The 12,750-nt window shown below is 41.6% G+C and overlaps 1 protein-coding gene across 3 annotated transcripts in view; it reads left to right on the forward strand.

The window, feature by feature from the left end:
• Positions 1–11,316: 11,316 nt before the first annotated feature.
• Positions 11,317–12,750, forward strand: part of MYLK3 (myosin light chain kinase 3) — a 31,898-nt gene continuing 30,464 nt past the window's right edge. The window contains exon 1 of one of the 3 annotated variants that reach the window (XM_056500612.1): positions 11,317–11,523. In XM_056500612.1, coding sequence (XP_056356587.1) covers positions 11,431–11,523 — 93 coding nt within the window. In that variant the 5' untranslated portion in view covers positions 11,317–11,430. Of the gene's footprint in view, positions 11,524–12,010; positions 12,165–12,750 lie in introns of those variants that run through there. The other 2 variants (XM_056500611.1, XM_056500613.1) reach the window with 2 other exon arrangements.

Consider the following 12,750-nt stretch of genomic DNA (forward strand, 5'->3'; position numbering starts at 1 on the left):
TTGCATGGTAAGTTGTTAAAGTGAAAAAAAGGGAAGTTCTGACTTAAGGATATGATCAGGCTGGTGTTTGCTTCTGTTGCTGGAATGAGATGTGCTGTGTTGGGAAGGGACAGAGAGAGCTGCCAGTGCAGTCTCTGGTGCTCTGACCTGCTTCCCACAGGTTTCTCTCTTTTTGCTCCTGCACATGGAATTGGTTACTGTCACAGGACCAAAATTAATGTTGTTGGATGTGAGAAAACTGTTAGCTAATTTCTGCATTTAGATTGGTGCCTTTTCTAATGAGTACTTCTGAAAAACATGTTCATACCTCTCAAATGTGCAAGGCCATTTTTTCTCTTTCATTGGTGGAGGTTCTCCTGAAGCAGTGGTTGAGTTCTATTTGTGTGTTTCTTCTCTTTGTACACAGGTCTCCTCTATCATCTCTTTCCCACATATCCTCATGCTACTTTTCTTCCCCTGATAGCTTCCAGTTTCCTTGAGAGAGCTGTGATGGAAGCAGGTGGCCTTGAAAACACCCTAGGGAGGGAGATGGTCTGCCAGGGGATTTGGCAAAGCAAAAAATCTTAACTTTCTCTTCCCACTAACCAGAAACAAGCCATTCTTTCCTGTATAGACAGGACATTTCAGCCTCTTCCAAAAGCCCTGGTGACTGTGGTGTGCCAAGACAGATTTCTTGGAACGTAGTCAGTAACTGAGCTGGGAAGTATCTGCTTTGTACAAAATAGGCATCAACATGATGGATCTCAAGAGCTCTTCTGTGTTAGAGATGATCCATGGATGAAACACTGCAAATCACTGTAGATTATAATTGTAAATTGTATTTGTTCTTGGTCTATGAAACTAAAATAAAGCCAGTGACAGCTGAATGATGAAAGAGTAAAATTCTGTGTGCTGCAGCTCTGACTTGCTTGGAAACTGCATAGTTTCTGAGAAGCAAGAATAAATATGGTAAGGCTTCAGGAAGTTGCTTATGTGCAGGTTTTTTTGGGACTCTAGTTTCAGTGTAAGATTTTAGGCTCTGCCTTTGACTATCATTGTGGTTCAGGCTGACTTCATTTGTTTCACTTCATTTTTTGTAGCCTGCAATTCTCACAGAAAAATAGTCTTTCAGAAAAAGTTAATTAGGCTGCAGTTTTTTAATGAACTAAAAAGATGAAGTACTGTACCACTGCACCTCTGTACATGTTGACTTGCCTGACTGGATAAACTGTTGTGAACTAAATAGTTTAGGATTGTATTGGAAACTGTCTGTTTGTAAACAACCTTTTAACAAGTTGTGCTTTCTGCCACTTCTCCATTTTTTCCCCAGAAATCTGTTCTTCCAGTGTAGCTTTGTGTAACAGCATGTCTGACCATCAAGTGGGCTCAGAGTTCAAATTTTGGCTTGATATTTCTCTGCATTTCCTCTGCTCTGCTCCTAGATGGCACCCTTATTCTAAACAGCTCACTGGTGTTCAGGCATTTCACCATGGACTCCAGGGAGAGGGGAGTATTTAGTTTTCAGTGGAAGCAACTTGAAAGATTATTTTTCTTTAGAGCATCACTCCTACCTAACATGGGAAGTTAAGATCCTGCTAATGGGTGTTACTGGCATTGAAACATTGCTTCATCAGTTGTCTAGGACATCACTTCTTGAGGTGTGAGGATCGGTGGAGTTGCACCATTAGTCAGGACCAAAGAATTCTGAACTTTAAATTGACGAATAGAAAGCTATTTAAGGAAACTCTTCACCTCCCCTGGAAGTTTTCTTTGGTCAAATTTTACAAACATCTTTTAATTGTCAAGTTATTCTTGTTCTGATACTGTTACAGTTGATTAAAAGAAGTTGAAATTGGGATAAAATATTGGGGAATATTTTGCAGATTATTGCCCTGTGGTTGGGCAGGATTTATTGAGAAATAGACTGAGATACTGGCTTTGAGTACCAGTTCCCAAACAAGATCTTTAGGCTGGTTTTACTTAGTGCTTTTTGATTTTTTTTTTTTTTTTTTTCCTTTTGTAGTTTTCCTAGGTTTTGGGGTTTAGAGTGAGCCAGTGACCATGTAGGCTATTAGCAGCTCTTGTTCCTTGTATCTTGGACTGTACTACCAAGGATGTTTAGTTTCTTACTGCCTTACAGGACATGGTGCTTCTGATAACCCCTAGGGTATGGACAGCCTGTGGCTGAGCAGTGTAAGCAGAAAGCTGTGTTAAGCCATGGATTAGTTTGGGTCTGTTTGAGGAGGATCAGTGTGTGCATGAACATGTGCAGATGTGTGGTAACCTCTGGGTGCAGCTGTGCTTTTGTTTGCATGGGGGAGTGTGTTCCAAGCACATCTCATGGCACTCTGCACTTCCAGTGCTTGGATTTGCATCATGGAGTGGTCTTGGGAAGCAGGATGGACATGACTTTTACAGCAAAAGTGACCTGGAAGATTCTTCAGCTGTCAGTGGGTGTTTGGTCTGCAGGACCTGGGCTGCTTGTAGCAGTCTTGGGCTCTCAGCACCAGCTGTTCCCCTCCACAGATCTCCTGTGCCTCACCTTGTGATTATTATGGACACACAGCAGAGCCAGTGTAACAACCAGTGCTTTCAGGTGAGTCTAAAAGCAATTTGACTGTCAAAGTACTGACAGTGCTGTCAGGTTTTTTGTAGTAGGTTTCTTATTAATTTTACTGTGGATTCTGGCAAATAACCTCTGGCAGATCTAACTGCAGCATTCCAAGGTGCTGCTTTCCCCTGTTATTTGCCTATGCTTTAAGTAGATTGCCCCTTTGGTTGCAGTGGTGGTAGGACAGTTCTAATAAATTATAGAATAATTTTATTTCCTCTCTTTTTTTAGGTTACCCTATGAAAACAGTTTACAGAATTCTAAGTCTGGTTGTCTTAATGTTATAAATGATTAAGCAATTTTTTTGGTTGAGATGAAGATCAGTTTTTCTGTATTATGGCAGATCAGACACTGCCTGATTTCCACAGATACTGTGAGTTCATAATGATCTAAAAATATCTGTGAATCAATGTACTCAAGTGTTTGGGGTTTTTTTTCCTTGCACTTACTTTAAAAGGGTTTCTGGCACTACCAGCTGTTGGTTGAGATGTGCCATCCAAGCAAGAGGCAAGGAATTGATTAGGCAGGAGGCCATGAAAGTGGGTAAATCTCTGTATTTCCTTTTTTCTGCAGAAGAAAACCTAAACCTGCTTTCACCAAAGTTGTTTAAAATTTCAACACGGTTCACATGAATTGGTGTCATCATGCAGTGTTTCCCCACAAAAAGGTCAGGTACCTCTTCTTCATCTTCCCCTCACTCCCCCCCATAAGTTGCTTTTTTTGGTGCTTCTTAACTTTGTACATCAAACCTGAACTCTTAGTTTACTGCCTTTGGCCTTCTGCTATGTTTTATTTCTCTCAATTATAATTTACTCATCTTGTTAACAGGAGTAAAGAATGAAATACTATTTTTAATCCCGGACAGCACTGAGGACCATAAAATGCAGTTAAGAACAGTGAGTGTTCCAGATACCAGGAGTACAAATATTAATAGTCTGGCAGATACCAAGTTTATGTGGTTTCTGTTTTGTCTTGGAACAAACAACTTATGAATATTTAATGAATATCATGCTAATAAAGAGAACTCTTCAGACTGAGGTCAGAGCAGTTATTTCGAGCAGTTGTGGAGCAAAGTGTGTGTGTTTGTGTGTGTGTGTGTGTGTGTGTGTGTGGCCATGTGAGCAGGTGTATGATGAGAGGTTGGAGTCTCTGCTCTGGGCCCAGCTCCTGGATCTCAGCAACACCAAGGAAGTGTTTCAGGGTCAGGGAACTTGCTGGAGCAAGAGATGACCCCAGAGAGTTCTGGTTTTCTGTAAAATGAATAAATAGTTTTACTAGCACAGCAGTGTGTAGTGTATTTGAAAATAGTGTTGATTGGTAGAGTTGACTTCTTCAGCAAATACAAAATTCTGGTGTGTTAAAGGACATTTTTAAGGAATGGCATAGAGTTTATTAACAGCAGAGTTCAGGGATCTTTAGATCTAGACTTGTCATAACCTGCCTAAGAGTGCAGCAGTGAAATCTGTGAAACCACACAGAGTCCTGGAGGTGGTGCAGGTTTTGTTGTACAGAGTCAGAGGAAAGGCACCAGTGTAAGAAACTCTGGAAAAGAACAGCTGCTTATAGTGCAGGAGCCTCTCAGCTAGGGACCATTAAAACTGAAATGCTGGTGTGTAACCTCAGGTGAATGAAGTTAGAATAAGGCTCAACTTGTTCAGGTTCACTGTGGAACTGTGGCTTAAGGTAAAAGTGCCTTTTGTTGTTGCTTTCTAAAACAATGAAGGATAAAAACTTTTTCCTGTCATCTTAGAAAACTGACAGAGATCTTTCTTCTTTAGGACATCAATTCCAAAGAAGGAAGAGTGGTGCAGTAAGTTAGTAAATGCTCAAGACAGAGGTGTTTTGGCCAAGTACTGATTCAGAGCCTGATCCTGAGGTAGTTTTACCTCTGATTGTGTTGACAAACAAGAAACTAAATTAGAAACTAAAAAAAACAAACTGTTTTTTAATTGCACAACTAGAATTCCCTTCTAAACTGTGTGGGCAGTTAACCTATTTTAAGATTTGAAGATGAGCATTAGAATTTAAGGTTTTTTTACAATGGCAGTTGTTGACACTGGTAAAAGGTTTTAAAAAAGGCACTTTTAAAACAAACTTTTTATTTAGCTGAATGATCCCAATTATTATTTCTAACACTTACAAAGAAGAATGTTTAGAAAATAGTACCTCAAAGCAGTGTAAAATGGGCTGAGTGGAGATAGAGCAAGAAGCCTAATTTAGATAAATACTAATAGCTGCATTCTGAAACACAACCTGAGTGTTCTCATAGGGAAAAGTGTCCTGCAGGGTTGGGATTACTCATGAGTCTGGTCATCTCGAGATCTATTTTCCTTTCATTGTTGCTCACACCCATTTTAAGAAGATTGGGAGTCTCATCCAAGATATTTAGCTTACATTTCTTGTCGCTGACCGAATTCCAAACTTGGCAGCTGTGGTGCTGTTGCTTACAACAGTGGCAGGGCTGCCTCTGGCACAGTCACTTAGCAACAGGGAAGCTCACGTTTGCTTACAGCTCATGCATGTGCATCTAAATGTAGTTCTGGAAAATAATGAAAGGTTAAAGGACTTTGGAAGGGGAAACAGATACTTGAACAATTCGTACTGTTCAGTGATTGAGACTGATGGCAATTGCACATAGGAAAATTAGTCTCAAAATATCTTATATTTTAAAATCTTTATTAGGTTGATAATGGATTGCAAAAATTTGAAATCTAAATGAACAGAACCCTACTCCTACCAACTACAGAAAGATCAAAAATAAAAATACAGCAAATGGTAAAGAGCACGGGGACATGTCTGTTTTGAATGCCTGTGATACAAGTGCATTCCTTGGAAACAAGAAGGTTCATTATTTAAACATTGGGAATCTGAGAAAGTAATAGAAATTATGTTTTGTGAGACTAACAGATGGGTTGAGATTGTATTAGATTAATTACTACTGATTGTTGATTGTTGCTTGTCATTTTACCAGTGCTTTTTTTGCTGATCAAGCTGTGAAATCTTAATGGGCTTTTGACAGCTTGCACTCTGTGAGTGCAGTAATACTGAAAAGCATGGTGACTTTAAAGGGCACTGCCAGACTGGTATTGGATTGTGCTGTGATTACAGTAATCTCAGTTTCTGGGGTTTCAGACATGCAGTTTTCCTTATTAGCCAGCACTGGGGCTGTAGAGGGGTTTCCTTATAAAGCAAAGGCAGAAGGTGACTGCAGCTGGCTCCAGGCATGGGGGGAGGCTGGGAGACAGAAGGGAGTGGAGAGGGGAGGAAAAAGACAAGCTGGGCTTGGCTAGAGAATGGAGAAAAGAATGGGAATTAACACTGAGTGTGTGCAGGGTGTTTGGGAGAGTGAGGTGGAGACCTGCAGGGTATCACTGAAGGAAGCAGAGCTTCGTTTCAGGCTTTGGGAGCTGGGAGGAGGAGCAGGGCAGCTTGGAGAGTGACTGGAGAGGTGCTGCATTTGCAGAGGAGTAAGGATACTGCTGTTCCAGCTGTTCCCAGAGTTGAGCAGTCCCTTTATACCTAGAAATTAAGTGGTTGGAAAAAGGAACTCTCCAGAGCTGTGTTCTTTTGTTCCTGTGTTTGGTCTTCCCCATCTGTGCCCTCACTTGTGAGTTTACTGGGCTTTTCTGTGAGAAATGGATTCAGACATTATATGGAAGGTGAACAAGATCCCACCACCACAGGGAGTGGGATTGAGAGTGTTAATCCTTGTTTTCAGAGCTGAGTGAAAATGGGGAAGCATCTTGTAAAGAAGGTTTTTGAGGGCTAGAATGAACCTGGCTAGGGGACAGTGATTTAAAGATAAGGGAAAAAAGGCATCAGTCCAGGCTGTCAAAATTAAAATACAGCTAAAATATTTTCCTTTGAATTTCAAATTCAGTCTAGAGGATTCTATAATTCTGATTTCCACATGTATATTAATTTGCTTCATGTGTATTTTGTGGGGCTTACTCACTTAAATGATGTCTCTCTAGTTAATGGACCATTAAATGAGAGGCTGTAATTGCCACCTCTGTGGCTGCCTCAGAGTGGGCAAGAGGATATGTGTTAATTCTTTATAAAAAGTATCTGCAGAATAGGAGCTTGATAAAAATCTCTCATCCCATGCAAGTGACAGCCTACTCACCCTGTGCTGGGAAACGTGCCTGCTCTGCTCCTCTCCCTGCTGAAGGCTTTTCAGAAGGCAAGTAGAAGAATGATGTCAAATACTTTTGTTTCCAGTTACCTCTCCATTTTAAACTAGCAGGCTGTTGAATGTGAAGTCTGTGCTGCAGCAGCTTTTACCTTTTGTAAAGGTGAAATGAGAAAAATTTGGTTTTCCTTTTGTTTTTGCTGTTCATTCCTTCAGCAGTGGAGATTAGAAGGATACAGGTGCTGTCAGGTTCACCTGTGTAACAGGCTCAGTGTGTCACAGAAGGGACTGCTACCCAAAAATTTCCCTCCATCCTTACAGAGAAGGCTTCAATCTCTTTTCCTCTGGGTCTTTCTTCTGACCATCAAAGCCAGGTTTGCTGTGTATTGTGGTAGCTCTCCAGGCAAAATCATCTTAATCACCCACCCACATGTGCCAGGAGACAAAGTACATATTGAGTCACTTTATCTCTTAATTTGGTTTCTTTATGGTGGTTGTAGCTATTTTCAAGTCTTCCCTTGCTAAGCTGCCTTCTATGAGTTTATTCAGCTGCAGACATTATATGCACTTGCTTTGGCAGCTGGAACAAAAGCAGAATAATGGCAGAATTAAAATTTGCTGGCTGTTGTGTTTGTGCTTTGCAGGCAGGATTCGTTGTAGTGCAAATCTTTGTAGGCCAGTGAAGTTAAAGCAGGGCTTTAGATGGTATTCTTTTAAACAAAAGCAGCTTGCCTGAAACTGTCTTGCTAGTGCTTTCCTTCTGAAAAATGAGAGCCAATGCTGCAGGTTTAAAAATGGAATATAATTTATGAGGCTCTAGCCTTGGGCATGAGTCCTTGTGTAACTGGAATTTAAAATCTAAAATGAATATTAATGAGGAGGGGAGGCTTGCAGACCTGTCCTTTAATACTAATCCATTGTGAGTGGAGCAGCTCTGGCCATGAGCTGATACTGGCACAGAGACAACCAGGATTGACTGCCCTTAGAAAATGCCTCATCAGTCCAAGTCTTCACAGGCTCCTGAATGCTTGTCCTGATCAGATCCAGAAGGGCACCTGAGCATTTCTGGTGTCAGGAGGCTCTGCTGGAGCTGTGCATTTCCCTGGGGACCCTCCTGCATGCTGGCTCTCAGCTCCAGCCCGTTGCATGGATGGAAGCGTAATGGAAGGGTGAGTTCCAGGGCACTTTGGGAACCTGCACTTGGTGTGCAGGGCATGGCCATGGTCAGTGAGGCATCAGAGCAGCACCTCCCTGCCCCTGATTATTGGTGACAAAAAGTTCTAAAATACTTAAATGATTTCACAACTCTTAAGTGTGTGTAAAAGAAATGTGCCGGGTGACTGAAGCTTCCCCTTGTTTTCAGGAAGGAAGATACTTTGTATGAACTGTTTGATCTAAGTAATGTTGTTTAGATTATAAATTCCCTGAAAATGGGATGTTTGTGGATCAGCCCACCTCTCCTAATTCACAGAGGCTGATGCTGGGAGCTGAGAGAGGCCACCTCAAAATGCTGAGCCCCTTCATTTTACTCTGTAGTTAGGGCAGGAGTTGGCAAATCTGTCAGCAGCTGGCTGGGGAAGCCAGTTCTAATAAACCTCTTTACCTCTTCCCTTGTCTTGGTCTGTGCTCCAAATGCACTGATGTGCTGCTAACTTCTCTAGTTTGAGAGAGGAGTTCTGCAGTGTAAGTACTGCAGATTTGAAGAGTTCCTCTAAAAGCTGAAGTACTAACCTTGGTCTTGATTTAATTTGGATGTTATGTGCATGACTTTTGGTAAAGTTCTGCATTTATTCTATGAGTAAAAGGTCTCTTGTGACACCTGCAAAGCCTATACTCAAAGTGATCACTTTCTTTCCTCTAGCTCAAAGGCATGGCACCAAGATCTGTATTTTCTTATATGTAAAATCCATTAGACTTTACCCAGATACTAAAGATACAGAGTAAAGATACTAAAGACAATGCCCATTGTCACAGAAATATATTTAAATTTTTTTGACTATTTCCTTGTTGGGGATTGAAAATTATATAATTGCTATTAAATTGTTGCCTTTAATACTCACAAAATCACATTGTCCAGAACTGACATTGAGAGACTTAAATTAAATTGAAATTAAATTGAGGGAGAGAGAAGCTCCAGATTAATTATTTTTCAGAACCTAAATGGAGAAAAAGCAGTCAGGGAAACTCACCATAATATAATTATATTCTTTGTATTAATTAATGCAGATACTGCAGGAAGGTGTTGTTTTACACTATGGTTCTGTATTTAGATCTGCTAATGGAAGGTTGCAGGCTGAGCGTTGCTCATTCCAGAGTTCTTGCCAAAGTTTCTGAAGGATTCTCTTTGTCATGCAAGCTTTCCCCCATGGCAGGGTGCTTGCATGCTGTACATACCTCTGCTGCCACATTAAGTAATAGTGTCTCTTTACTAAATCTAGAGTAACTGCATGCTTATTTGTGCTATTGGAAGAAGTCACAAATATACAAAAATATTTCTTTCCCTCCCTTGGGTCTAAGGTCATTGTTAAGCCCTGCACCTCTTGAGCAGCTCTAGTATTTGTTCTTTTCTTAGGTACTGGAATGGGGGCCTTTAATTCCCACAATCAGTGGTAGTAAAAAGGCTGAAGGCTGTGTCCAAGAGCTTGCTGCCCATGTGGATGGTCTCCTGTTCCACTGAGAGTGGCTGGGTGGTGTTCCCAGTGCAGGAATGCTGCTGGAGGTGCTGCCACAAGGCCAGCAGCATCCCTGTCCTGGCCATGTGGAATGGCTTGGCAGGGCAGGGCTTTCAGCTCAGAGGGCACCAGAGTTCCTGTGCCACTGCAGGCACCAAGCTCATGTGCCTTAAAAACCTTGGGGCAGTTTTGATTTAGAATTGATTGTTTACTCTTGCCCTTTAAAAGAGCAGAATGGTAATTACAGATCTTACAGCTGTGACAGGATTCTGTGAGCTAGGAAAGGTTTGACTCTGTTTTGCAGGTGGAAAAGCCAAGGCATAGAAATTGACTTAGGCATTACAGGGGTCTGGCAGCTGAGACTGGTCTCATCTCTGCAGGTTTAAGTCCAGCCCCTGAGGCAGCCTCAGGTTGCCTGTGTCCCTTTTGCAGGGTGTTATAGTGCTAACGTCTTGGTAGAATATCTCACCTCTATGAGCTGTGCTCAGCTCATCCTGTGCCCCAGGCAGCCCCTGTTCCCTTGTTAAATAGCCTGAAAAACATTCCCTGCCAGGCAGTGAAGCAAGCAGGGCCATCTCCTCCCTGGCTTTTGCCCTGCAAGAATTCCTCACCCACCTGTGTCTGCTTTTGTCTGTACTTACCTTGCTTTCATTTTATATTTTAACAGCATATTTGTTATTTTGCTGCACAAACCCAGCTGGAAGCACACCACTTGTTTTTGCTGTGAGAGGGGCAGCCAGCTCTGTACCCACACGTCTGGACCTGACATCTCTTAGATCAGGATGATAAAGGTACAGTATCTTATCTCCATCCCTCACCTGGTTGTTTCAGGGCAGAGTGCATGTGCACCCATCCTGTAGAACACACTTCTGCTGGGACTGAAGCAGTGAGGATGTGCCCTGCTCCTGCAGCCTGAGCTGCTTGTCCAGCTGCTCAAAGGCAGAGCATAGTGAGAGCCTGGCATTTGGTGTGCCCATCCCTGATGGATTCATCTTAGATCACTTGTAATCAGAGGTAGTTCTATTACAGCCTGCTGGCTGAGTGGGAAAGGAAGGCACAGATTAAAACTGAAAGCAGATTTGCTTCTACTTCTCTAGAATTAATTTCCTTCTTAGGTCATCCAATATCTTGGTGTCTGTTCTGTTTGTATATTTGTCCTCCATGGACACAAACTTACAGGTAAGAACTCTATTTAAAAAAAGTGTACCTTACACAGGACAAAACAAAAAGGAACTCGTTAGCTGAGAGGAACATAATCTGAGTGCACTGTGGGTGTATATTTAACTGTGTAGGTAGAAATAAATTAAAAGATCCTAGATCTAGGGGATTCACAAATATGCCTACATGGACTTCATGGCAAGTACACATGTGCAAGGTGTTCTAGAGACTGAAGGGAATGGCTCTGTGTGCTTAGCATCAGATGTAGAAACAGTGCTTAAGGCATAATAGACATGGGAATTCTGATGGAGGATGAACCCTCCTGAATGGTCATTTTGAGTCCATTCATTGTTCTCTCTATTCCTGTGCTTAAGAAATTGCAAGAAATTCTCACATGCATTATATTTGTGTTGTGTTGAAGTCAATATCCTGCAGCAGATATCAGTGTCCCTGAAAAATAGAATAGCTCTTGAATAAAGGACAGTCTTGTCACTGCTTGGCTGGAACCAATGTGCTGTCCTTAAGTTACAGCTAAAGCAAAGTAAAATTGGATTAAAACCAGTGAAGGAGCAAAGAAATGCAAAGAAGGCACTGCTCAGTGACTCCAGAGGTCTGGCTGTCATCTTGTGTTGTTTCTGTGCCCTGGAGTATCTGTTATCAGGGATTCAGGAAGTGAACTGCTGGGATATGGATAGAACTTAGTACTGCTGATAAGGCAGTGGAATGGTTGAAATGCCTGGTGTAGTGTCAGATAAGATGAAATGCCTGGTTTATCACACAAGCAGAATTCTAGCAAGATCCAGGGAGGCTGTGCAGCTTTATTCAGTAAAAGGCTGCAGGCTAGCAGGGTGGCCACCAGACAAGACAAGACAAACAGAATGGGGACTTTGTATCAGGAATCTGCCCTGCACAGATCCCTACGTTTGAGCATGGGAGGATTTTGTGTTTCAGATTACATCAAGAGATTCACGGTAAGGGGCTCCTTGGTGCTTTATTGTGAGCCTGGTTTGAAACTGGAAACTTGTTGTGTGGCACAGAATTGGTTTCTGTGCCTTTTGTAAGGTGCTGTGTGTGTTTGACATTCTTGGCCTGGCTGTGCAGCCTGTTGGCTTGCAAAACACCTGCCAGAGTCAAGGAGGTGTTTCTGAAATGATGACTGCAAGCTCTGCCTCTGTAAATAAATTTACTTTTCATAGGAGCCTCAGCACATTCAAACTTTTATTCTGATGGAATATTTGTTGTATAGGATGGCAGACTGACATTCAAATTATGTGGAGGTTGGTTGTTGCTGCTTTTTGCTTTGCTGGCTGTATGTCTGTGAATTTTGAGACAATGACTCTGTTGGGCAGGCTGACCCTGAGGTAATTTAGTGAGCAGCCAAGTTCTGCATGAGCCCATTTGACCTGTGGGAAGAGCAGTGCCATCACCTTGAGCAGCATGCTCTGGGTGGTGCTGGGCAGCTGAGAGATCAGAACCCCAGGGTGCAAAGGTGTGAGGAGCAAAGCAGGAGAATTCTCCAGAGCTGGAGCACTGATGGACAGAGCACAGACCCTGTGAGCACAGAGAGACACCACTGCTGGCACACAGAATGGGAATCTGCTTTTCTGCCTTTGTAAGCTACCCTTAAAACCCACTGGGTTCTCAAGCTACCTGTGACATTCAGCTTCAGTTGCTACCATGGTAGAAAGTCTAGGAAAAGTATGTATTTTCAGCAGCCTGTTTGCTTTTCCCTACTTTCTGAGCTGCTGAAAAGACCAATAGCAGAAAGTATACTTAAGCAACTTTAAAAAGAATTTCATGCACATATAAAAAATGTTCAAGAAATTTTAAAAAATAGTAATTTTAAGAGTTGCATTTTAAATTAGGATAGATCAGATTGTTGTGGGCTTTTTGAAACTGTTCTCTTTCAAAATTTTGTAGAAAGGATTTCTTCATGCATTTTGTTTAATAATGGCTGTAATGGTGTTTCTTGAAGAGCTTGTATTTGTAATCATCTTTGTTTTTTAAAGAGCCAGTGGAGTAAATGAACTAAATCAACAACAATAAACCAAATTCTGCCTCAGTTGAAGAAAGGAATAAATTTTTACTAATTTCAATAGGTAGGATATTGTTCCAAAGTCTTAAATTCCTTTAATGTAACAACATGTAGTGGATTTAATATCCAAGAGTACAATATGATCTTTTTTTAATCATATATT

Source organism: Oenanthe melanoleuca, chromosome 11 (genome assembly GCF_029582105.1).
Source record: "Oenanthe melanoleuca isolate GR-GAL-2019-014 chromosome 11, OMel1.0, whole genome shotgun sequence".
In the NCBI taxonomy this organism is placed as follows: domain Eukaryota; kingdom Metazoa; phylum Chordata; class Aves; order Passeriformes; family Muscicapidae; genus Oenanthe; species Oenanthe melanoleuca.